Consider the following 24,892-nt stretch of genomic DNA (forward strand, 5'->3'; position numbering starts at 1 on the left):
AAAAAAAAAAAAAAAAAAAAAAAAAAAAAAAAAAAAAAAAAAAAGAAAGAAAAAAAAATTCAATGAAGAACATCGCCATGGAACTTTTTATATACGATAAAGAAATTGTGGGTCTATCAGTAGGTTCAAAATCGGAACAAAAGTTTCGACTCAAGTGCTTATAAGGGATAGAACTGATAATCATTACATGTACACTCTCTTGTTCCCAGAGAACATTTGAGCTTACTCGCATGAGCTAACTCTTGATTGTAGTGACACTAAAGTTCAAAGCAATTGGGTATTTGGTAATAGTTGTATTTACATAGAAAAAAGGTTGCGAAATATGAAAAAAAAAAAAAAAAGAAAACTTTGGTACTTTTCCACAAAGTATAACATTGTGAGTGCTCGATTGGAGTATTCCATATCCAGAATGGGGCTTGAGAAGGTGAAGGGAGGGGAGAACGAAAAACAAGATATTAATTATGCTCTAATTTGTCGTGTTTCCGTTTATTGAAACCATTTCCCTGGAAAAAATTCATATCTATGGGATAATCTAGATTTCCTTGGAAAAATTTATATCTATGGCGGTAGCTACTAAGTGCTGCTTCACCATCTCGCTTCGCTCGATGGTGTCTTGCACCTACTGTAACAACTCTTTAACCTCATCTTTAGCAATCTCCTTGTCAAAATCAGGTCTTGGTTTCTCGTAACCATCCACAGTTCTTGCATAAGTGATACCTCCTAATCTACTCACTGGTTTCAACTTCAAAATATCTAAATTGTTGAGTTCTTTATTAATTACATCCTCTCTCACGTGGAAATTTACACCTTCGATAATACACAAGGTACCAGTGGCCCTTGTAGGATCCGATTTCGATTTCCACTCATGCGAAGCAATCAATTTTCCCTCAACAGAAAATGCCGATTCGGCTACATGTTGAGGTTTGACTTTTGTTGATTCCAATGGAGTTAAACCAGCTAGTTTCCATTCATCAACATCAATCGGACTATTTATTGCACAATAATTTGCTGCCTCGACAAACCATTCACTTATGATATTGATGGTCAATTCCTCGGTATCTAAGATATTTTTGCATGAATCTTTAGGATTGCCTCTGCCTCCCGAAAATCCAATAGTGAAAATTGGTGGATCGTGGTTGACAACAGTGAAGTAAGAAAATGGAGCCAAGTTGCGTACACCTTCTTTCGAAATCGTTGATACGAATCCAATTGGTCTGGGCACAACAGCGCTAATTAAAGTTTTGTAGTTGTCAATGGGATTTCTACCTTCACCATATGGATCAATTTCAATCTTTTTATGGTTTTTCCAACTAGAATCGTTAGCGCCTGATCCAATTTTCCAATCCTTATTTGGAATTTGCGTGTAAGTCCATTCTTTTTCAAAATCAAATTTTGGCCTTGAGTTTTCAACTTTATTGAAATCTGGATGTGGATTTCTTCTCACTTGGTTCTCCAACCCAAACCTTTTTGGCTCTTCGCTGTTTGTCATGTTTCTAATTGAAATTCTTACTAACCTACTTTGTTGAATTGAAACTTTTAATAACCTACTTTGTTGAATTGAAACTCTTACTAATCTACTTGGTTGAAAATGCTTGCAAAACGAAGTTCTGGAAGTTATCATAAAAGGAAAGAGAGAGAGATAGAGTGGGGAGGTTGGAAGCCTTAAGGAGGGAAGGAGTCACATTATATTTAATCGGAAGATGTAATAAATGTAAAAATAAAATTTAGTCGCTGAGCCAACGTATAACATCGGAATTGTGATGGAAAAAACAATACCCGAAAATGCACTGTAAAATGATGTAAGGTAGATTATTAGACTAGGAGCTAATTTGTTAAAAAAGAAAAAGAGAGAGAAAGGCTTTAAATTTAGTCGTGATATTATCTATCAAAAATCAGAAACCAACCAAAAGTTGGAGACCTATCTCACGGCAAATTGAGTGCAGATCAGCTGGGTTATGTTATTCTCACCTAGTTGTTTAGACGGCCTTTTGAATCTGAGAGAAAATTTGCGTTATTCTCAAACAAAAAAAACCAAAAAAAAAAAAAAAAAGGTATATAAATCAATAAGTATTAATTCTAGTTTAAGAAAGAAACACACAGCTTCAACTGTGTTCGAGTTAGAAGTAGTGATTATTTCTACAAGTAAAAAAAGTGTTGTGTTTTTGTTATTTTTACTCTACGGAAAAGCCTAATCAGTTCAGTGCTGAATAATTGTTGAACTAAATATACAGAATCGGAACTCGGACCATATATTTTATATCTCGATCCGATGAAAATTACTTACAGAGGTAAGAATTTTAGACCTTTGACAGTAAAGTCATTCAACAAAAAAAATAAAATAAGATATTAGGTCCTCAGCTATGTCTAGGGGAGAACATGTAGGCACATGGATACAAACACAACCCCTCTCTTGACCTATCGTCTACCTCATGTTTTTAAAAACATACGATTTAAAATTGGATTTGTAGTTGGAGTGGATATAGGATTTGAATTTTGATTGCAAAACAAAAAAAGTGCGATCTTACAAAGCTACTATAAACATATACAGCCGATATAGAAAACCAAAAAAAAACCAAAAAAAACAAAAGCAATTAGCTTTATTTGAAATTTTTCAACTACAATCGGTGCTTTCTGCCAATTGTAGTTGAGAAATTGTAAAGCCAATGCATAAAAAGATATAGCTGAATTGTGATAGGATCATATGATTTAAAGAGCTACGGTTTCTATGCTATACAATCTATCTATCAATAGAACCAACCGTAATCTCCACATTTGATTAAAAAAAAATAAATCTCTTAATTTTTTTTTTTTTTTTTCATTATGGGCATGATTTCGGAATTACATCAAATTACTAACGAAAAGAATGGCACAACGTTTTTTCATATATAAACTCACCCCATTCTATCTTCTTTTTAAGTAAACCTGACTATTTCTCTTACTTTCGCCTCTTCTTGCTCTCTATTCTTATTGAACTTTACAAAGCTAATAAACTCAATTACAATAATGCCTTCAAAAACCACACCAAAAGGTCCAAAGATCACCAATATGACTGATGAGACCATTACAGAGAATACCATTTTGGTCAACTCTCAACACAAAGACATGAGGTTGATGTTTCTTTTACAAAAGGCTGTTGAACATTTACACGATTTTGCTAGAGAAACAAGATTAACCACAGATGAATGGATGGCTGCTATTGAGTTTTTCACCGCTGTTGGCAAAATGTGTAGCGATATTCGTCAAGAGTTTATCTTATTATCGGATACTATGGGGTTGTCTGTTTTAGTTGATGCTATTTCACACCCCAAACCATCACACGTTACTGTTGGTACTTTGTTGGGTCCTTTCCACACCCACGATGCTGAAGAAAAACACCAAGGTGACTCAATTTGCTCTGAAGGTAAAGGTGAACCATTGTTAATTGAGGGTACATTGACCGATTCGACAGGAAAACCATTGGCTGATGCCTCTATTGATCTTTGGCATTGCGATGCTAATGGTCTTTATGATACTCAATATGAGCACAGAGAAGATCCAGATATGAGAGGTATCGTTAAAACCAAGGAGGATGGATCCTTTGTCATCAAATGCACTAGACCTGTTCCATATGCTATTCCTCACGATGGTCCAGTTGGTAAATTGTTACAAAAATTAAACAGACATCCATACAGACCAGCACATATCCATTTCATAATCAAAAAGGAAGGCTATGATGAATTGATTACCGCTTTATACCACAAGGGAGACCCATACGAAACTTCAGATGCAGTTTTTGGTGTAAAAACACCATTGCTTTTCACTTTGTCTAAAGTTGGTGAAGAAAAAGCTAAAAAGTACAATATGAAGCCCGACGACTGGTACTTGAAATGGGATTTCAGTATTGTTACCGAAGAAGAATCAAGAAATTTGGTTCTTGAGAATAATAAGAAGGCATTGGGAAAATCCGATGATAAGGTTGTTATAAACTCTGATGGTTTACCGGAATTTGCCCCATTAGATTGAGTGGTGTAGTAGTAAATGTATAGTGATGAAAATATATTATGTGACATGAAAACATTAACCTGAGAGAGTATAGAGAGTGAGAAAAAAAAAAAAATAAAAGAGCCGAGACTTTGATCGTAGATCAAAATGGAAGGGACAAACCGTTTCATGAAGCAAAAGGGTACTTCGTAGCATTTGCTTGCGTTCCCAGTCCTTGGAAATTACTTTTATCAGATTTGTATCTTTAGTACGGAAATACTAATTTTTATCTCTGGCTGGCTTAGACCAAAAGAAAAGAAAAAAAAAAAGAATTCGGCCCCCTTTCTCCACATTTTCTTCTTCCGGCCCAACCCGTGGAACTTACCCACATTACCGGAAATAAAGAAAAATGATAACGCGAAAGGAAAAAAGAAAACAAAAAAAAAAAACAAAAACAAAAAAAAAATAAAAAAGGAAAGGAAAACGAATTATAGCCATTTCCGAAACTGAAAAATTATTTATACACTATTTCCGAAAAATAAAGAATAGCCAAATTCATCTGTTCCTTTAAAGCGATTGATAATGTAACTGTATAAATAATTTGAATCTGCTTATTTTCCTCAAAGGTTGGCACCTTACTTTGTTTGATAGCACTTTGGGACCAAAAAAGAAGTAAAAATGAAGTCACCAACATTCACCACCAGATTTCTGAAGTTTCTGAAGTTTCTGAAGTTACCTCTATTGTACAGATGTCTTGCTACCAAGAGCAAAGTAGTCCAAACTACGGATGAGGCGCTTGCAGATGTGGGATCTAATATAACATTATTATCTGGTGGGTTCGGGCTCAGTGGTGTTCCCGACACTTTGATCAATGCCATGGTAAAAAAGCCAGAAATTACCAACATTGTAGCTGTTTCTAATAATGCTGGACTTGACGGACGAGGATTATCGCAATTATTGGTAACCGGTCAAATCACAAAGATGATCAGTAGTTACATAGGTAGTAATCGAACTTTTGAGAAATTGTACTTGACCGGTGGTATCGATTTGGAATTGACACCTCAGGGAAATTTGGCTGAACGTGTCAGAGCAGGTGCTGCTGGTATACCGGCATATTATTCACCAGTTGGTGTTGGAACTTGGCTAGAAGAGGGTAAATTACCCGTGAGATATGACAGTTCTGGAGAAAAGATTTTGAAACAAAGCAAACCCAGAGAAGTGAGAACTTTTGGTGGTAAGAATTACTTATTAGAAGAAGCAATTCAAGGAGATGTGGCACTTGTCAAGGCATATAAAGTTGATACATTGGGTAATTGTTGGTTCCGAGGTGCAGCCAATAATTTCAATTCGATAATGGGTAAGAATGCCAAATTGACCATTGTAGAAGCTGAACATATAGTTGAGCCAGGTGAGATTAAACCGGAGGATGTCCATTTGCCTGCTATATACGTTGATCGTATTATCCAGTCAACGACACCTAAGGATATTGAGATTTTCAAATATTCAGAGAGTGATGAGACATCATCATCATCATCACTGGAAAAAACTTTAAGTGCAAGTGAGTTGAAAAGATCCAAGATCATTCGTAGAGCAGCCCAAGAGTTTAAAGATGGATCATTTGTTAACTTGGGAATTGGTATGCCCACTTTAGCGCCAAACTATTTACCCAAGGATATACATGTTGTTTTACAATCTGAAAATGGTCTTTTAGGATTGGGTCCATATCCAAAAAAGGGCCAAGAAGACCCAGACTTGATTAATGCAGGAAAGGAAACAGTTACCCTTGAACCGGGTGCTTCATTATTTGGTTCGGAAGAATCGTTTGCTATGATTAGGAGCGGTAAGATTGATTTGACAATTTTAGGAGGTTTGCAAGTTGCTGCAAATGGAGATCTAGCAAACTGGGGATTACCTGGTAGGGTTAAAGGCATGGGCGGAGCAATGGATTTAGTAAGTAATCCTGCAAACACAAGAGTAGTTGTTGTTATGGAGCACGTGGATAAAAAGAATAGACCCAAGATTTTAGAGCAATGTCAGTTCCCATTGACTGGTCAAAGATGTGTTTCCAGAATCATTACCGATTTGGCCGTGTTTGATATTATTAACGAGAAACTAGTATTGATTGAAATTGATCCTGAGAGCAGTATTGAGGAGATTAGAGAGAAAACAGGAGCAAAATTCAATGTCTCACCGGAGTTAAAGACCATTAGTATTTAAAGAAACTGACAATTTACAAGAAAATCTAGTTTGCATGATAGTCTAGAGGTAAATCTAGTTTGCATGATAATCTAGAGGTAAATCTAGTTTGCATGATAATATAAAGGTAAATCTAGTTTGTAGGTATACTAGCAAAATCGGACCAGATATCTACATATATATACATTTTACTTTTTTTTTTTTGTTACCCTAATAAAGGAGATGGAGAATCCATACTGAATAGTATAACTCCGTCTTTTTTCCCCATTCTTGAACAGCCCACCCTTATCAAAGGCCAAACCTTGTTCTCCATTCAAAGGCCAAACCTTGTTTTCCATCAAAGGCCAAACCTTGTTCTCCATTCAAAGGCCAAACCTTGTTTTCCATCAAAGGCCAGACCTTGTTTTCCATCAAAGGCCAAACCTTGTTTTCCATCAAAGGCCAGACCTTGTTGTCCATTTCAAGAATGAAAGTACGTATATGCAAGTATTGAAAGGTGATGTATGATGGTCTTTTTTTTTTTTGTATCAACTGCGTAAAAATACCGCCTTGCCTAACTGAGATGGGCAGTGTAGATCAAATTACATTACAACTCTAGGGTGCTAAAGACGTGGGCGGACTTGTGTACAAAAGTATCCGAAACAGAGATGTTCAAATTACGGTAAACTCATGTATCTCTTCACTTGGTATGTATCGTTTGCTATTCAAAAGGTGGGGAGGGGGCAAGTTAAGAGGTGTAGTACGTAATTCAGAGAAATATGCAAAGCTTATTAATTAATGTTGATCTAACTATACTCAATACCTCCAAGAAAACAAATGGTATTTTTCCCCTTGATGAACAATACTGATTGCTGAGGCGCGAGATATGCAACTCAACTCAACTCAATGGTATCATTGTAAATTTGATATCGGCCTTTCATCTCCTTTCATCTAACTCTATATCTGATTTATAAGGGGCTTACATAATACAAAAATTGCATCATTTTTTGAAGCTACAAACTGTATATTATAAATAAAGAGCAGGAGTAACAAGTATTTTTCAATCTTTCATCATAAATGATTGATTGAATTCTTCTCATCATTGCATTTTTGCTTAAAAGTGAATTCATGCAAGGTGTTTGAATTCACGCAAGGTGATTGAGAAAAAAAATAGAGACAAATTTTTTTACCCTATATTACCGAAGTAGTTACCTATAAGAGTTTGGGGGGTTCTAACAAATTTCATCTAAACTCTTGTGCAAGAAAACTCATCAATTATAGCCTTTTGCAAGAAAACTCAATTATAGCCTTTTGCAAGAAAACTCAATTACAGCCTTGTGCAAGAAAACTCAATTACAGCCTTTTGCAAGGGATAACTTTGTACAGTATACTTGTTCAAAAAAAGGATAAACATAGTTTGTCCCTCATCTCAAGTGAAGTCGGCATTATCATTATCAACAAGTGCCTTTTTCCCCCCATTACAAAAAAAAAAGAGCAACGTGAGTTTGCTCAATAAACTTCAACGCTTGTTTTTTTTGCATTGACTTGATCTTGACTTGATCTTACTCCGGTCTATCCTTATCTTGGCCCCAGCTTCGCCTCATACTTTCTGCTTGGTGTCAAACCCGTCGAAGAAAAAAAACAAAAAAAGAAAAAATCTCCCCCACACTTCTCGGCAATATCCTATAGACACAAATTTACTGAGAAATACCCCAAATTTACTGAAGACTCCCCCGTTTACAAACAAACACGCTTACTAATACCCATCCACCAATAGGGTATGCTGACGAATTTCAAGACTGAGGATATACTGCAAACCAAGAGGCGGAGGATCGGTCAGGCGTGTGATTTCTGTAGATCAAAGAAAGCCAAGTGCGATGGCAGGACTCCATCGTGTACTAACTGTAGTGTTAGCGGCGAAAAATGCATATATACTCAGTCGTCCAAGCGGCGAGGACTACCGACAGGATACACTCATGATTTGGAGAAGAAGATACTAATACTACAGGGTCTAATTGCCAATCTAATCTTGGTGAATGATAAAGTAGATGCAGATATCTGGCAAATATTTAAAGACAAGCAGCAATTTCTAGGCAGTTTGGGGGACTTGAATAATAGATGGTCCAACAACCCCAGCTCCAAATTGGTTGAGAACATTCAAGAAGAGATTAGACCTATCTTCCAGGATATCAAGAGTTCTGTTTTCTCCAAATCAGCCAGCGTAAGTTATGCTTCTACTACACGAGATTCAAAGTCATTGCTGCCATCTAGCGTCATTGATAACAGCTCGGAAGATAAAAATATGGGTATTCAGCAGGCAGAAACCCCAATCGTTAAGCTAGAGCAAACTTCAGGTACCGAATTAGCGCGTCCTTCAACAACTTTACAACAACAACAACAACAACCACTTGCTCCTCCTCCTCACCCTTCTGTGCAAGATCCCGAGCCTTGTACACAAGTACCATACAACAATATACTATATCCGGAGCAAATCAATATTGTGAATGACCCATCTTTTTTCTTAAACTATGATATTTTCCAGTTTATTTCTGATGAAATTGACGGCGCAGGAAACGCCGAGAACTGGGAACCTGTAGCATTACAGTATCATGGACTATCATCGATCATATCCGGATTCACACGAAAAGCAATCCAGGAGACTTTTAACAAAAAGGGAAATCCAACAAAGAACCCGTTTAGGGTTGGTTCAATTTTCAACGTATCGTCATTTGCGATAAATGCCAGCTTTCAAGATAAAATTCAATTGCCATCTAAGATTTTCCATCTTCCCCCTCATGTTCGAGAGCTTGTCAATAACTATTTCCAAGTTATTCATATAATGATTCCGATGTTGGATAAGATCAGCATTAATAGACAACTACTTCAGCTTCAGACGATCAATGGTGATGAGCGACTGAATGTCGATTGTAATTCAATTGCTCTTTTTTGGGCAGTTATTGCTCTTGGGGAATCGAGTACAAACTCCTCGGGTGATTTAAGCGTGAGCATGGAGTATGCCAAGAATGCTATTATGGCATTGGAACATTCGTTGACTTCCACTATAGAAACAATGCAAGCTATGTTGTTATTGGGAATATACTATTATCAAGCCGGACAATGGGACTTTTCTTGGGTTTTGATCAGTTCGAGTTCGAGAATGGCAATCGATGTCCGTTTGATGAGAGCAGCTACGGATGAGGAAAACACTCGATTCAAATCTAGTACTACGTTGAATAACATCAGTAGAGAAAGAACTTGGGCCACGGTATATGTTTTGAATACTTTTTTGTCGGCACGAATGGGAAGGTCGCCAGTGGTGAGAGCAGCTGATTGGCCAGTGCCTCAGATAAATGATGACGGATGGGAGGAGTGGGATCCTTGGGTTAGCTTTCATGCACCTGAAACAATCAAGTTGGAACATGGTAGGTTTTTGACATTTTATAATCAACTATTAAAAATCATGTCTGTTTTGAACTTGGCAATCACTTCAACATTAGACACTTCCAAAGGATTAGTTGAAGACAGCGATGATGAGTTTGAAACCAAACCAGATTACAAAATTGATTACGATGATCGCAAGAACTCAAAAAGTATGACCATGAAAGATTTTGAAACGTGTATTAATACTTGGGTTGAGAATTTGCCGAAATTTTGCCGATTGCAGAAACAAGGCAACCCTCCAACGGTTATTTGCTATCATGGAGTACAACAGCTTGTTTGGTGTGTTTTGCTGGTCCGTTTGAGTTCATTGAAAGGAGGCGCTAGGTTACAGGATAAAGTGATCAAGTCAAGAAATAAACTTTATACACGTGCTATTCTCAAATTGAGAGAGTTGTTTACTGCTGAAACAGTTGAATACTTGAAGTGCTATCCCTTTTTAGATTATTTATTCACAATGTTATTAAATTTTCCACAAATGATGGATCTTCCTACTGAGCACGAGAAGGTCATGTTTTACAGAGAGATAAGGAGTATTGTGATCAACACAGCTAGAACATCAGCAGCAATGAGAATCTCTTGGGAGATTTCAAAGCGGATGAATATTGAGCAACAGCTGCAGTTAGATACGCCGAAAGCTCAAGAAAGTCCAACAATTGCGAATTTGTTAAACTCACCATCACAACCAACTCAAGAACTTGCTTCCTTGCCACAGTCTATTCAACAGCAAGAACAACAAAAACATAAACATAAACAACAACTGCAACAACAACTGCAACAACAACTGCAACAACAACAGCAGCAGCAACAGCAGCAGCAGCAGCAGTCACAACAACATCAACAATCACAGCTACAACAACCACTGTCACAACAGTATGCATCGACAAGCTCTGGTTCATTGGATCCACAAGCTAGAGCTTTGTTAGATGGTGTAAATGCTTTGAGCCCCCCTTTAGACAATGAATATCAGCAGAAAATCGGCTGCATGCAAGTAAATTCAGAGTTTGGTACACGGAGGCAGAATGAGATAGTTAGGTATCCAGAGCAAATTGGGAATCAATATGCCCAAAGTGCTCCACCATTGGGACAATATTACCCAGCAGGTCAGCACAATCATCAAATGCACAATCAAATGCACAATCATCAAATACAACATAATTCACATATCCTTCATGAGCCTGCTCAAACACGACAATCACCAACTGCATATAACACGCCGTCTTCTGGAGGGCATTATTACACCAGTCAACAGTATTTCCATCCACAGGATCCTCACCTGCTTCCACAGCAGCGTATGTCCTCGCATGCACGGTTTCAGCCAGTGCGAAATGAAATTAATGAAAACAATCAACAAACAAGTGTATTTTTGCATCCACATCCACAGCAATAGCCAGTATCATAGTCATATTTATATAAAAGTTACATTATTAAAAAGAATAATAGAAAAGTAGGAAAAAAAAAAAAAAAGAAGTAAATTGTACTATTTGTATGCTTTCAATTTGCTATGTATGTAGTAGCATTATTAAGTTTATCCGAATATTCCCTCCTCCATTGCATTTGGTACTGATTTATCACCATATGCTCCTTGCCAACTTACAGGCTTAATTAGTTTCGTGTCTTCTTGAGGTAGTAAATTTAAAATGTCCTTTAGTTTGATTGTCATTTTTTCAGCATCCTGGAAATTATCTCCTTCGTAGACATAGCTCATTAGCAAAGCAACGTTCCTATCTTTCAATTGCTGCTCAGACAACCCCAGCAGTTGCAGTTGCAATTGTTGCAGTTGTTGCAGTTGTTGTTGTTGCAGTTGTTGCAGTTGAGACTTTGCGTTGGGTAAGTCAAAAGCTTCTAACAAAAAGCTCACAAATTTCGAATTTGGAGTTTGTTGCAGATTATCAACAACCTCGTAATTTTTGGAGATAGTTAATCTTTCAAAATCTGCAGTGATTAAATCTTCAGCTTCGTAATACTTAATGTCACCAGAACTGACGCCTTCCGCCAATCCGGCGTCTGATGAGTTCAAGATTACTATTTTTTGGAAATTGTTCAGCTTGATAAATGGAACTATTGTTTCATTAACAAACGGTTCGGTGTACGTTGGCGCAATAGGACTTCTTTGCTGGATCAATGTAGTATTCAAGGGCGAGGAATAGTACACCTCAATAGCATGTGCTATGCCTTCATTGCTTGGGGTCGATACATAATCTATCGGAGAAGCAAAGGGGTATAAATACAAATCATTCAAATAACCAATTTTAGTGAAATTATACGAGTGTATAAGGAGATCAACACTTAGTTGTGGGATGTTCCCAATCGAGATGGAGGGTATAATTAATATTGATCCTCTGATATCTGGCTGAGGTACCGATCTTAGCGGAGTATACGACAAGGACATGCTTTTGGACGGGGTCGGGAAACAAAGGGGGTCCAAAACTTGACCTTTTCTCAATTGATATATGAATTGTTTCTAAACGATGGAATAAACGCTACCAACTATGAGAAAAGGGGTGGGCCGTATTTGTAGCCTAATCGAGCAACACTATTGACCAACACTATCGAGCAACACTATCGAGCAACACTATCGAGCAACACTATCGAGCAAAGCGAGATAGTGTTGTAACAAGCTAGTAAGGACTGCTCCACTATCGAGCAAAGCGAGATAGTGTAATAACAACCTATTAGGGACTGCTCGATAGTGTAATAACAACCTATTAGGGACTGCTCGATAGTGTAATAACAACCTATTAGGGACTGCTCGATAGTGTAATAACAACCTATTAGGGACTGCTCGATAGTGTAATAACAACCTATTAGGGACTGCTCGATAGTGTAATAACAACCTATTAGGGACTGCTCGATAGGGGACACCCAATCAGTATAGCTTGAATTACTCTATACTATACAATAGTTGAAATTTATATACTATTGACAATTGTACAACATATACTTGTCTATAGATAAGGCCTTGCTAAGATACAATCCTCTCCTACAACATATAGATAAGGTCTTGCTCAGTTACAAACCTCTGCTGCATAGTTATATATAGATGATAAGATATTCTCGTATATAGTAATATACAAAATAAGAACCTTGCTGAGTTCTAAAGCCATGCAAATGAGCCACTATCGAACGAAGCGAGATAGTGGACCAATACTGACCAACCTTTTGAGCAATACTGACCAACCTTTTGAACAGCACTGGCCATTCTTTTGAGCAGAGAGAGATAGTGTCACTAGTGTTACTAGTCAGTGCTACTCCACCATCTCGCTTCGCTCGATGGTGGAGACGATAGTGGAGTGTCGATAGTGTTACTAGTCAGTTCTACTCCACCATCGAGCGAAGCGAGATGGTGGAGTCGATAGTGTTACTAGTCAGTGCTGCTCCACCATCTCGCTTCGCTCGATGGTGGAGTCGATAGTGGATTTCTTCTCACCCCCCATTCCCCCCACAGAAAAAAAACCGAAATTGTTGCGCATTTAACTGGAAAGGTTTCCTAGTACAACATATTTGGATTTATCACTTGTGAATAGATGAGAAAGTAGTATTTTTGTCAATTGCCTTGTAACCTATCCCTTTTTTTTCCATGTCAAATCTATTGAGAAAGTTGTACAGTACCAAATCCAACAATCAGCAACAATCGCAAATTTTAGAACAAGCTCAACTCACCAGCAACAATTCAATGGATCAATACCACCAGTCTACTTATCCAGGTGAAGGAATTGTTCACCCAGTATTGGCGCAATCAGCGCCTACTACTACGAATGTGAGTGCCACCACTACTGTTAATGTGACACAAGCTCAACAGCAGCAACAGCAGCAACAGCAACAGCAGCAACAACAACAACAACAACAACAACAACAACAACAACAACAAAGACAACACAATACCAAAAGTGCTAGCGAAGACGCAATTCAGAGATCTCTACTTCCATCAAGATCTACGGTGAGTAAAGGAAAGTATTCTCTTGCCGATTTTTCAATTATGAGGACATTGGGAACGGGATCTTTTGGTAGAGTCCATTTGGTAAGATCCGTACACAATGGAAGATACTATGCCATCAAGGTCTTAAAGAAACAACAAGTTGTTAAAATGAAACAAGTAGAGCATACAAATGATGAGCGCAAAATGCTAAAGTTGATAGAGCACCCATTTTTGATAAGAATGTGGGGTACTTTCCAAGACTCCAAGAACCTATTTATGGTTATGGACTATATCGAAGGTGGTGAATTGTTCTCATTGTTGAGAAAGTCTCAAAGGTTTCCCAATCCTGTTGCCAAATTTTATGCAGCCGAAGCAACGTTGGCTTTGGAATATTTGCACAGTCACGATATAATCTATAGAGATTTAAAGCCAGAAAACATTCTATTGGATAGAAATGGGCATATTAAGATTACTGATTTTGGATTTGCCAAGGAAGTGCACACAGTTACTTGGACGTTATGTGGTACACCGGACTATATTGCTCCAGAAGTGATAACGACAAAACCTTACAATAAATCAGTTGATTGGTGGAGTCTTGGTGTGTTGATTTTCGAGATGTTAGCTGGCTATACGCCATTTTATGATTCTACCCCAATGAAGACTTATGAAAAGATCTTGGCAGGAAAAATACACTATCCCAGCTTTTTCCAGCCTGACGAAATTGATCTTTTGTCCAGACTAATAACTGCAGATTTAACTAGAAGATTGGGAAATTTGATAAATGGTCCCGCTGATATTAGAAACCATCCTTGGTTTCAAGAAGTTGTTTGGGAAAAGCTTTTAGCCAAAGATATTGAAACGCCTTATGAACCCCCAATCACTGCGGGTGTTGGAGATACGTCCTTATTCGATCACTACCCCGAAGAACAATTAGACTATGGAATACAAGGAGATGATCCATATAAACAATACTTTCTCGATTTTTAGATTCTTTTTTAGATTCTTCTTTATTAATTATAATACAAAAATAAAACTACCTTTTTTGCTTACCCTTTTCTTCTATTTGGATACTTTACTATTGAGTATCACTAGAAACCATTAGAAACATATAATCGATAAAAACATGTACCTCTATAAACGAACTGAATTTATATATATACAAACCAGGGGGGAAAAAAAAAAAAGAAAAGGTGTCTTTTCTATTCTAGATGTTTTATCATGCTTGGAAAACATGCTTACACTCTAAACAAACAAAAAACAAAATCATACTTGTATCTTTCCTTCGTTGCTGCGATTGGAAAAACACACAGTCACGATTACCGCATTCGGGACACTCTTTGTCACTTCTAGGTAAAGTAGGATCGCTTCCAATATCCTCAACAACCCCTGCCGTAGCACCTATATTTGTCATCAACTCATGACGATAAACTTTTGGCATCTCTGCTAATTCTGTATAACCACAATTACGACACGCATATAGGAGACGTTGGCCGTCCTTATCTTCCTTTGGATACAACATATTATTGCATTCTGCGCAAAACCTAAATGATGCCATGATTACGATATGGAAGCTACTAGCCAACCAGGGTGAAATCTAGCGAACCGGGGTGATATCTAGCGAACCAGGGTGATATCTTTTCTAGCACACCAGGGTGATATCTTTTCTAGAGAACCAGGGTAAAATCTTTTCTAGCCAACCAGGGTGAAATCTTTTCTAGGTCTCTTCACCTCACCTCTTTTCATTTCTTCTTTAACTCGTTTTTTTTCAGTCAATGAGAGAATTCAATTTGTTAGTCGTGCCATTTGCACCAAAGATTGTAATTTTTCAGTTTGAGCTTTATAGTTTAAAATTTTTTTTTCTTTTCCACCAATACTTGACCAATACTTTACTGAAGCAGGGAACAGGATACTTACAAGAATGTCACTTATTCGTCAGGCTCTATCATTTGGTATTAGAGTTCCACAATTGGGGAGAAGCGTACCGGCTCTTGTAACATCAATAAGGTTCAATTCTAGCGCTAGTGCTAGTGCTAGTGCTGCACCAGTAGATGCTAAGATATCACAAATTGTTGATCAGATCTCGACTTTAACTCTTTTAGAAACATCGAGCTTGGTGAGTGAGTTGAAATCAAGACTTAATATCAGTGATATTGCATTACCAGTAGGAGGAGGTGCTGGTGCAGGCGCTTCTGCACAAGCTGCGCCAGTTGAAGAAGAAGAAGCTAAAGTACCTGTTGAAGAGAAGACAATATTTTCAATTAAATTGGAAAGTTTTGATGCTAAATCGAAACCAAAGATTATCAAAGAGGTTAAAGGGTTATTGGGCTTGAGTTTGGTTGAAAGTAAGAAATTCGTTGAAAGTGCTCCAAAGATTTTGAAGGAGAATGTAGCTAAAGAAGATGCTGATAAGATAAAGAGTACTTTGGAAGGATTAGGGGCTAAAGTTTCTTTAGAATAAAGAATTGAGAAAAGAAAAAGAGTAAAGGGAGTCAGGCCATAGTGTGATTGCTTTTGTAAATATATATATATAATCACGATAAACCAAGAATGTATCTTTAAAAACATATAACGATCATCAACTTTGTATCTTGAAACATATAACGATCATCAACACCGTATCTTTAATAACATATAACGATCATCAACACCGTATCTTTAATAACATACATAATTGATTGAATTTTAGTGACTGATATATACCGCCAACTGTTTGATGTCAATGTGTTTACTAGAGTGTCTGAGTAATCTGATGTGATTAAAATATGCGACATTTTGTAAGTCTTTTCAGAAAAGCGCAACTGTTGCGACATTATCGGCACCATCGACACTATTGACCAGAGCGAGATAGTGGAGCAATACTTTGTAGCGACACAGATATAACTTTGAGACATCCAATATTGACGGGTGTCTTGATATAGAAGGGTTTCTTGATATTAACGGGTGTATTAATATTGAAGGGTTTCTTGATATTGACGGGTTTCTCGATATTGATGTGTTTCTTGATATTAACGGGTGTCTAGATTTATGTGAGTTCCTGAATGTAAGGGGTATTTTAGTTATAGAGGCTTTAAGTACAGGTTCCTGACTGCAAGGGTATATCGATTTCGGCAGGTTTTGAAAACGAGGTTAAAAGGGAGTTTTGTCAAATAGAAATCTACAAATGACAGCATCACAATATAAAATAGTAGAAAGTCTCTAGTAGTAGTGCATCCGACACTATCGACCAAAGCGAGATAGTGGAGCTCACTGACCAGCTTGTTATACACTGACCAGCTTGTTATACTGACCAGCTTGTTATACTGACCAGCTTGTTAAACACTGACCAGCTTGTTAAACACTGACCAGCTTGTTAAACACTGACCAGCTTGTTAAACACTGACCAGCTTGTTAAACACTGACCAGCTTGTTAAACACTGACCAGCTTGTTAAAACACTATCCCGTTCTGCTCGATAGTGGAGCAGCATTAACTAGCAGGGGGGGTTCTCCTCCAGTTCTTTTTTGCACACAGTTAGTCTCCTTAGTTTACAGTAATTTATTGTACTATAAAAAGAAATTACGAGCTAGTCTGGTTTATGTAGCATATCACGTGATTTATTTATTTATTGACCATTGAGCAAAGCGAGATATTGTCTGCTCGATAGTGTTGTCGATGGTGTTACTAGCTTGTTACAACACTATCTCGCTTTGCTCGATAGTGTTGCTCGATAGTGTTGCTCGATAGTGTTGCTCGATAGTGTTGCACGATAGTGTTGCCCCGTAGTATTGCCCCATAGTGATGTATTTAGATAAGCAAAAGAAAAAAGGTGAAATTTTTTAGTATGGTCTATTTCATTACCAACAACAAAAGAAATCTCAATGGCAACGACTACCTAGTAGAAAGACTATATAACTTGATTGACATTGGTTACGGATATGCACCGGTAACTTTATCTCGATAACTCTGCCCTTGTCTTTGTTCAACCTCCCCCCCCTGCGGTTGATTCATCTTTGGGATTTTCATTTATTTCATCAATTTCTTTTTCCTTTTTTCTTACTTGCTTTTTTTTTTTCTCCTTCAACAAGCGCTTAATAACATACAAATATATTTAATATTTTAACAAATATTCACTTGTAGGTTTAAACTCTTGTGGGTGGGAAGGGCGTCATTTTGTAATAAAGTAGTATTCTCCAGCAAGTAATAGCTAGTCAATGGTGCTCCACTATCTTGCTCTTTTTTTTTTTTTTTTTAATTTTTTATTTTTTTATTGGCTCGGGTTAGATAGTATAGAGTATATCTTGGTGTGGTGTGGTGTTTATTTTATCAAACCCTTCCTCTGTCCTTATCCTTCTTTGCTCCTACGGACCAAAAGGAACTCCGTTTTGGTTTACAAAATATTTCGGGCGGGACTAAAAATCCAAAATAGAACAAGAAAAACAAAAGCGCGGTAGGGCTTAATATTAAAAGCAATTACAAGTTGCTTTAAGGGAGAGGTTTGGTTTAGCTTTGAGTTTTGACCATCGAGATTTAGCATTGAGATTTAGCATTGAGATTTAGCATAGCATTTTGCATGGCATTTTGCATAGTAAAGAAGAGAAAAATTAAGCCACGTTCAAGATTAAAAGAGATTGGGTTTTAGTTCTTCCTTAGGTGACAATTTACTTGCTACTGGTTTACTGGTTACTGGTTATTTACTACTTGTTACTTGTGTTTTACCAAAAAAAAAAGGCATGAAAATCAGTGTCATCACCATATTACACCAAGGACGGAAATAGTAGTGATAATAATACTATTAATTTTAAAAGGTATACAAACCACAATCAAGAATACCGGAAAACAGGGGTTAAGACCGGTGATGAATAGCAAGGCTCAATATAGAGTTCCTTTGGGTTATTTGGGGTTGGACAAGGAGAGATTCGCATCAAAAGAAGATATTAAGCCGTGGCTACAAGAGCGTCTCTTGAGATTGGGTATAAACGTCGTTATAGAGAGATCAGATACCAGTAAGATCATATTCAAGTGCAAAAATAAGGAAAAGAAAACCAAGATTGTGGAAGCAAAGAGCAAAAACTCCAAAATATCAATAAGGCGACATACAACATGTCCGTTTAAAATCAGAGCTAACTATAGCGTAAGGAACAAGGTATGGAGCATTCTGGTGATAAATGATACTCATGACCACATATTGGAGACGCCGCAGCCGCAGCCGCAGCAGCAGCCGCAGTCACAGTCACAGTCACAGTCGCAGTCGCAGTCGCAGTCACAATCACAATCACAATCACAGCCGCCATTATCTGATTACACACAGTTACCACAAACTCGAAATATCCCTATAGATAAATCAACAACAACAACAACCACAGCAACAACAACCACAACAGCCAAAAACAATGTAACAACTTCACCACATCAACCTTCTTTAGCTAATATGAAAACTAAAGTTAATTTGAGTGTACATAATACAAATAATAAGTCAAAAACGGATTCTCCCGAGTGTATAAACGCGAGCGATAATCAAAGCTCATCTAATTCCAATTTCTTGAATAGAAGCGGCGAAGAGTCAAGAGACAGTCCTCCCACATCGTCGAACCTGATTGGCGAGGAATTATCTAGTAACACGGATGAAAATTTGAATTCGGCTGTTAAAAACTCTTCTTTTCACAATAACAATACTAATAAGAATGATGCTATTAACAAAAAAAGAAAGAACAAGTTTTCTACACTGAAAACCAAATTGCTTAGGCAGCAAGAAATTTCCAAACGAGCCCTGAAATTGTCCATTATTGAAGATCGCGAGATTAATAGTTCTCGTATAAAGGAATTGCCAAATTTCCAATCGCATCTGGATACATTGAATGATAATCAAAGTGATAGCAACTATCCACAAAGTGGCCAACTTCCACCGATATCAAATTCAAAGACAAAGCATCGGCAATTATCCGACAAAATCAATCCGCATCGACGTCAGCATCAACATTCGCATTCGCTTCCGAATGCACAAGCATTTTCAACTCAATTGCCTACCCAGCAACCTATTGAAGAACATTTTCAACCAAAGACTTATTCAACAACATATACAGTTCACAATCTTTACAGTGAGGTACGAGATATAGTGAGAAACATGATCCTTGACGAGCCGAAATTCAATCAAAGCCAAAAGACAGAAATGTTGGATTCATTTGTTTCACAATTGTTGCTTGACTATAGGGATCATCTCAGTCATAAATTTATGCATTTTTTGAAAGAAAATTTGTATGGCGAGGGCCAAAAAAATGGAAATGGAAGTGGAAATGTAAGTGCGAATGAAAGTGCAAGTGGAAGTGGAAATGGAAATGGAAATGTGAATGGAAATGGGAATATAAATGTAAATGTAAGTGGCACTGTAGTTGAGCATGTTGCCCAGCCACCGCCGCAGCCGGCACAAGTTTCTCCACAACAGACACACTCAACTCAGCATCAGAAAAAGACCACTCTCAATAATTGGTTATTGTCCAATTTAGGTAACAATACCATTAATAGCGCTTCAGCGTCTATCCCATTATCACCTTTGCTAAACGACTCTACTGGAAATGAGTGTGCGACGACTGCTAATACCAATGCCAACATGTATGGTAATGTATTGGACAATTTGAACTCGAACCCGCAACCACCACCTCCACTGCAAATAAATGGTGCAAGTGTTGCTGTACCATTAAATTACATTCAAATGGGAACGCAAATACAATCTGACCAGAATCATAACAATCAATTACCGCCATTAAATTCCATTCACAATAGGATGCCCTTGAGCTCGACAAAAAGTGAGACAACTGTACCAGTTGAATATCCGTCGATAAATAGCAATACGAGTATGATCAATCCTTTATTATCTTCACAGTCAAACGGAACGCGAAATAGCTACAACTACGGGAACACACTTCTTCCGAATAACACATCCATATTCCCCAATATCAATAGCAATAGTAGTAGTAGTAACAACAACAACAACAACAATAATAATAATAGCACCAGTAATAATGGCAGCACTTCATCAACCTTGATGCCTCCATTATACCCTGTATCATCAACTTTGAATCCATCACAAATACTCAAACATTCAACCTCTACGGCGGCCCCCAATGTGTTGAACAACAACAATAACTTTGCTATGAATTATAGTAATTCATCAAAGGGATCTAATTCATTCCTAAATTCTATTGACAATCCATCTTTTTTATTTGGTCCAACTAATAATCCCATATCAAGCATTGTACATCATCTCAACAATAACAATAATAATATCAATAATAATATCAATATCAATAACAATAACAATAACAATAACAACAGCAACAACAATAACAACAATAATAGTAATAATAATAACAATAGCAATAGCAATACATCTGCTGTATCAGCAGCAGCAGCAGCATCCTTTTCCTTGCTTCCCTTCCAAACAGAGAAGGATAATTCAAGTACGAATATTTTGAATAATATTCCTTCCTATGATACCAGTTGGTAGGGTTTATTATACGTCAAAAAAACAACAGTCTTTTTGTGATTGACTATGAGGGAGAGACATTTGAATATTTGCAAAGTCTTTATGAGACATTTGTCGGTATATTTTTCATTTCTTAGGTATGTATTTGAGAATTAGCTAGTAACTTGTATTTGTGATTTTTGAAACATTGCGAGGAGTTGGAGATAGGGGAGGGGGTGGGGTGGTAAGTCTCTTTCTATTGCATTGGGGGGGGGGGGGTTTAAATCTTTTTCCTATTTATTTTACAATTATCCTGACACTCCATTTTTGGCCATCTCATAAATGGCATATACGTTCAATACAGAAACGAAAATCCAAATTAGGAAGGCGATTGATGAAGTCACCCAATTATTAGTCATGATTTTATACTTTTCGCCATCATCTCCTATTTCCCCTTCGTCATCTTCTTTCAATTTTACCTTCATTATCTTTTTAGAACAAGTGAAATAAATTAGAGGTGCAGTTAACGGAGGCAACAAAATGGAAATGATGACTTGGGAAATGTTTAAAGCAATACCTAGACCATTTCTACCAATGCATAAACTGATAATGAGGCATGGAACAATGGATATGCCTCGTGTGATTAGTCTCCTCAACCATGGTTTCAAAGTCCAATTTATATGCCCTTCGCTTACTACTTGGCCTGCTATGGTGCATACTATGCCTGCGCTCTGACCACTGAATAGTAATGCAACCATGAATACGGTACCCATTGCTGGCGCAACAGAACTCGAAATTAAATCGTAGATGGTGAACAAATCTGCATCTATTGCTTCCTCAGTTCCATACAATGTAGTACCTGCGACTATCAAAATCGCCGAGTTGACAAAAAGCGCCAATGTGAATAATGTAATGGTGAGTTCAATTATGGAATATTTTAGGGAATATTTGATAGCTTTGTAGGATGGCTTGTATCTATTATAAAAAAAGTCGGCTTCTTTTTCATAAGTAGTGATTTTATGCTGCGATTTCTTATCAGTAACATCTTTGCCTTCGATAGACTTCCCATCTACTTCCTCCACTTCAAGCACCTTAGTTTTTTCCTCCCCACAAATCTCATTCAATTTAACATATCCATTTTTCACATCGAATTCACGTAATCTAGGCTGAACCAACCCAGAGCCCAAGAACAAAGAATGAATCATCACTGTGGCACCAACAATTGACGTGGCCACGGTCATTCCATTACCATCGAACATTTGCTTACTTGGAACAAATCCTCGAAAAACATCCTTTGCATTGGCATGTATTTGAGACAATTGTATGGCGAAGCACACCACCACCACCATGACCAATACACCGATAGTGTATTCGAAAATCTTGACAAACCTCATTGAAGACGTATCTGCTCTGTAGGTCATCATAACAAATAACACATCAACAATGGTAATCACTACTCCTGCAGGGAGCGGTATTTTCAACAATATGTTCAAAGCAATAGCACTACCTATTACTTCAGCTACATCAGTTGCAATAATGGCGCATTCTGCGAGAATCCATAAAAACCAGTTCAATTTCTTGGGTAAATATTCTCGACAGCATCGCGCAAGATCGTAACCGGTAACACTTCCTAATTTTATGCATAAACTTTGTAAGAAAATGGCAATGACATTAGATAAAAAGACAATGAAAAGCAAGGAATACCTATTGGAGCTTCCTGCTGTAATTGCAGTTTGATAGTTTCCCGGATCTAAGTAGCTCACAGCAACAACTAAGCCTGGACCTATGAATTTGATGTATTTCAAAAAAATTTCTTTAGCGCGCAAGCCAAATAGCTTCATCTTTGATTCGAGCATCTCAGCCGTTGTAGTCGTGGATGGAGATGAAGATATACTTTTTGTGTATTCACCATGTATACAGACTCGATGGTCTTGAAATGACTCGCGAGAAGTTATTACCTCATCCACATTCTGTTCCAGCTGATGTGCAATATCTACAGATTTCCCCATATTACTCTATAACCTTTATTCTGTTGAACCTGTTTAATCTCTTTTTTGTTTAAAATCTTTTTGCGAGCCTCGAAAAATTATCTTCAAGTTTTCCTTCTGACCTCTTAAAATCTTCCTGCAACCCTCCTGTAACCTCTGAAATTTTATCAGCTTATCGATTGTCCCCTTTGAATCAGCTCTTCCCTTCCTGGTACCCTTAACTTATCGTTTGTTTTTTTCTTTTCTTTTTTTTTCTCTCTTTATTTTTCCGCCTTACTGTAAGCAGGGTTTGAAACACTCAACAGTAAAGGAAAGATCTGGGGAACAAAATTAGGCTCTAGTGTTAGATTCACAGGTCCGGCGCGATAAGTAGGTGATTTGGTTACTTATTTATAAATTGCTACTTTTGGGTTTCCCTCCCTAATCGGGAAACCCAGAAAAGAAAAGGGGGAAGGGGGAAGGGGGAAGGGTAAGAAAATAGTTCCGGGTTTTTCCTTAAGCAGGACCAGTTTGTAACCGGTTCTATGGGGCGATTGCGCGCTACAAAACTTATTATTCTCCAAATATAGGATTAGAAATGAGGGGACAAATTCAGGGGAGAGAGAGGCAAGACATCGAATCAAGAAACGTCAATTGAGTCTATCTAATTAATTTTCTCATTGACTTAAATTATACTAGAGACAAAAACAATATTCAATTGATTGGTTGGTATAGTAAGGATGCATACCGTATATGTATGGAGTCCTCCTTGGCGTAATGGGAAAAAAATAAATAAAAAAAAAGAAAAAAAAAGTAGAGCCTAGAGCCCACTCGAGTAGAGCGAGATAGTTGACAAACACTGACTAGTTGGTTGAGAAACACTGACTAGTTAGTTCAGCAACACTGACTAGTTAGTGTTGCAACAAGCTTTCAAGTGCTGCTTCATTTCAAACGCTCTCTCTTTTTCTACTCCCAAATGCCCCTTCTCTCTCTCTCTCTTTCTCTCTGTGTTTTTCACTCTCTCTATTTTTCACTCTCTCTATTTTTCACTCTCTATTGATCTCTCTCCTTTTTCTCCATTTTCTCTAATTTTCTCCATTTTCTCTAATTTTCTCTAATTTTGCACGTTTGGGTTTTCAATAAAATTCTCTATAGCTTCACCTTGATTGATCTTCTTCAATTTGTCCAAAATTTCTTTAAAATCCTTAAACTCGGTGTATGGAATATTTTCCCTAATACAGTACTTGATCAAATCTTTACCATGTTTTGCAAATAACAAATCAGTTTCTTTTGCTGCCGACAAATCGCTTACACCGTCGCCCAAGTAGAATAGCTTAGGTTTGGTAATTCCTTCATAATCCCCTGTATCATCCACATAACCACGGGAAGTAAGCCATTCCTTAATCGACTTTGCTTTATCATGGCCAAACGGAGAATCTGGATCCTTAAATAAAAGCTCCCATTCATCGCCGTTATCGGCAATTCTGACATTATTGGATAAAACTTCAATCCTTTTTGATGCATCAGGACCAACCAATTGGTATAATAATGCAGAAATTATTGGTGCCATACCCGAACTCACCACTACTATAGTAATGTTTTCCAGTTGACAGTATTTGAAAAATTCCTTGAAACCAGGGTCAAGCTTGATGTTGGCCAAAAGATACTCAACACATTCATTAAATGGTTTGTTTACTGACTCCAACATTTCTCTGAATCCATCACGAAAATTGGTCTTGCCTTGAAGAATAGCGTCATTTATAACCATTCTTTTGTCATAACCCATACCGATATTATCAGTGAGGAAATCATTGGAATCCTGTAAAGTGATGGTACCATCCCAATCTGAAAACACAATTGCTTTAGGAGTTGACATGGACAATTTTTTAATTCTTTTGGAAGAAAAGAAGAAGGAAAGTATAGACTAGAGAAGCAATTTGAAAAATTTCAAAACCTTGTCTAGATTGGGCCCCATGTAACGTGGAAAAAAAATGGT

General features: G+C 37.4%; 11 protein-coding genes across 11 annotated transcripts; 6 read left to right on the plus strand and 5 right to left on the minus strand. All coding sequences in view use genetic code 12, as the record gives it.

Annotated features, from left to right (window-relative positions):
- Positions 1 to 619: 619 nt before the first annotated feature.
- On the minus strand, positions 620 to 1,489 carry KGF56_003756 (uncharacterized protein; the record flags this gene model as incomplete). The annotated part of the gene is made up of 1 exon (XM_049325122.1): positions 620 to 1,489. The coding sequence occupies one exon, from the start codon at positions 1,487 to 1,489 to the stop codon at positions 620 to 622; it is 870 nt and encodes a 289-aa protein (XP_049179219.1).
- Positions 1,490 to 3,003: 1,514 nt separating this feature from the next.
- Positions 3,004 to 4,002, plus strand: KGF56_003757 (uncharacterized protein; the record flags this gene model as incomplete). The annotated part of the gene is made up of 1 exon (XM_049325123.1): positions 3,004 to 4,002. One exon carries the CDS (start codon positions 3,004 to 3,006, stop codon positions 4,000 to 4,002), a length of 999 nt encoding a protein of 332 aa, XP_049179220.1.
- A 636-nt stretch (positions 4,003 to 4,638) lies between these two features.
- KGF56_003758 (uncharacterized protein) lies at positions 4,639 to 6,177 on the plus strand (the record flags this gene model as incomplete). The annotated part of the gene is made up of 1 exon (XM_049325124.1): positions 4,639 to 6,177. One exon carries the CDS (start codon positions 4,639 to 4,641, stop codon positions 6,175 to 6,177), a length of 1,539 nt encoding a protein of 512 aa, XP_049179221.1.
- Positions 6,178 to 7,915: 1,738 nt separating this feature from the next.
- Positions 7,916 to 10,963, plus strand: ZCF10 (Zcf10p; the record flags this gene model as incomplete). Its single annotated transcript, XM_049325125.1, has 1 exon — positions 7,916 to 10,963. One exon carries the CDS (start codon positions 7,916 to 7,918, stop codon positions 10,961 to 10,963), a length of 3,048 nt encoding a protein of 1,015 aa, XP_049179222.1.
- Positions 10,964 to 11,101: 138 nt separating this feature from the next.
- On the minus strand, positions 11,102 to 11,965 carry KGF56_003760 (uncharacterized protein; the record flags this gene model as incomplete). The annotated part of the gene is made up of 1 exon (XM_049325126.1): positions 11,102 to 11,965. One exon carries the CDS (start codon positions 11,963 to 11,965, stop codon positions 11,102 to 11,104), a length of 864 nt encoding a protein of 287 aa, XP_049179223.1.
- A 1,188-nt stretch (positions 11,966 to 13,153) lies between these two features.
- Positions 13,154 to 14,479, plus strand: TPK2 (cAMP-dependent protein kinase catalytic subunit; the record flags this gene model as incomplete). The annotated part of the gene is made up of 1 exon (XM_049325127.1): positions 13,154 to 14,479. One exon carries the CDS (start codon positions 13,154 to 13,156, stop codon positions 14,477 to 14,479), a length of 1,326 nt encoding a protein of 441 aa, XP_049179224.1.
- Positions 14,480 to 14,708: 229 nt separating this feature from the next.
- Positions 14,709 to 15,047, minus strand: KGF56_003762 (DNA-directed RNA polymerase II core subunit; the record flags this gene model as incomplete). The annotated part of the gene is made up of 1 exon (XM_049325128.1): positions 14,709 to 15,047. The coding sequence occupies one exon, from the start codon at positions 15,045 to 15,047 to the stop codon at positions 14,709 to 14,711; it is 339 nt and encodes a 112-aa protein (XP_049179225.1).
- A 363-nt stretch (positions 15,048 to 15,410) lies between these two features.
- On the plus strand, positions 15,411 to 15,950 carry KGF56_003763 (mitochondrial 54S ribosomal protein bL12m; the record flags this gene model as incomplete). Its single annotated transcript, XM_049325129.1, has 1 exon — positions 15,411 to 15,950. One exon carries the CDS (start codon positions 15,411 to 15,413, stop codon positions 15,948 to 15,950), a length of 540 nt encoding a protein of 179 aa, XP_049179226.1.
- A 2,375-nt stretch (positions 15,951 to 18,325) lies between these two features.
- On the plus strand, positions 18,326 to 20,971 carry AFT2 (Aft2p; the record flags this gene model as incomplete). Its single annotated transcript, XM_049325131.1, has 1 exon — positions 18,326 to 20,971. One exon carries the CDS (start codon positions 18,326 to 18,328, stop codon positions 20,969 to 20,971), a length of 2,646 nt encoding a protein of 881 aa, XP_049179227.1.
- A 266-nt stretch (positions 20,972 to 21,237) lies between these two features.
- Positions 21,238 to 22,938, minus strand: SMF12 (divalent metal ion transporter; the record flags this gene model as incomplete). The annotated part of the gene is made up of 1 exon (XM_049325132.1): positions 21,238 to 22,938. One exon carries the CDS (start codon positions 22,936 to 22,938, stop codon positions 21,238 to 21,240), a length of 1,701 nt encoding a protein of 566 aa, XP_049179228.1.
- A 1,072-nt stretch (positions 22,939 to 24,010) lies between these two features.
- KGF56_003766 (putative phosphoric monoester hydrolase) lies at positions 24,011 to 24,772 on the minus strand (the record flags this gene model as incomplete). The annotated part of the gene is made up of 1 exon (XM_049325133.1): positions 24,011 to 24,772. The coding sequence occupies one exon, from the start codon at positions 24,770 to 24,772 to the stop codon at positions 24,011 to 24,013; it is 762 nt and encodes a 253-aa protein (XP_049179229.1).
- Positions 24,773 to 24,892: the final 120 nt, after the last annotated feature.

The sequence above is a fragment of the Candida oxycetoniae genome (genome assembly GCF_023343755.2).
Source record: "Candida oxycetoniae strain CBS 10844 chromosome Unknown scaffold39, whole genome shotgun sequence".
Taxonomy (NCBI): domain Eukaryota; kingdom Fungi; phylum Ascomycota; class Pichiomycetes; order Serinales; family Debaryomycetaceae; genus Lodderomyces; species Lodderomyces oxycetoniae.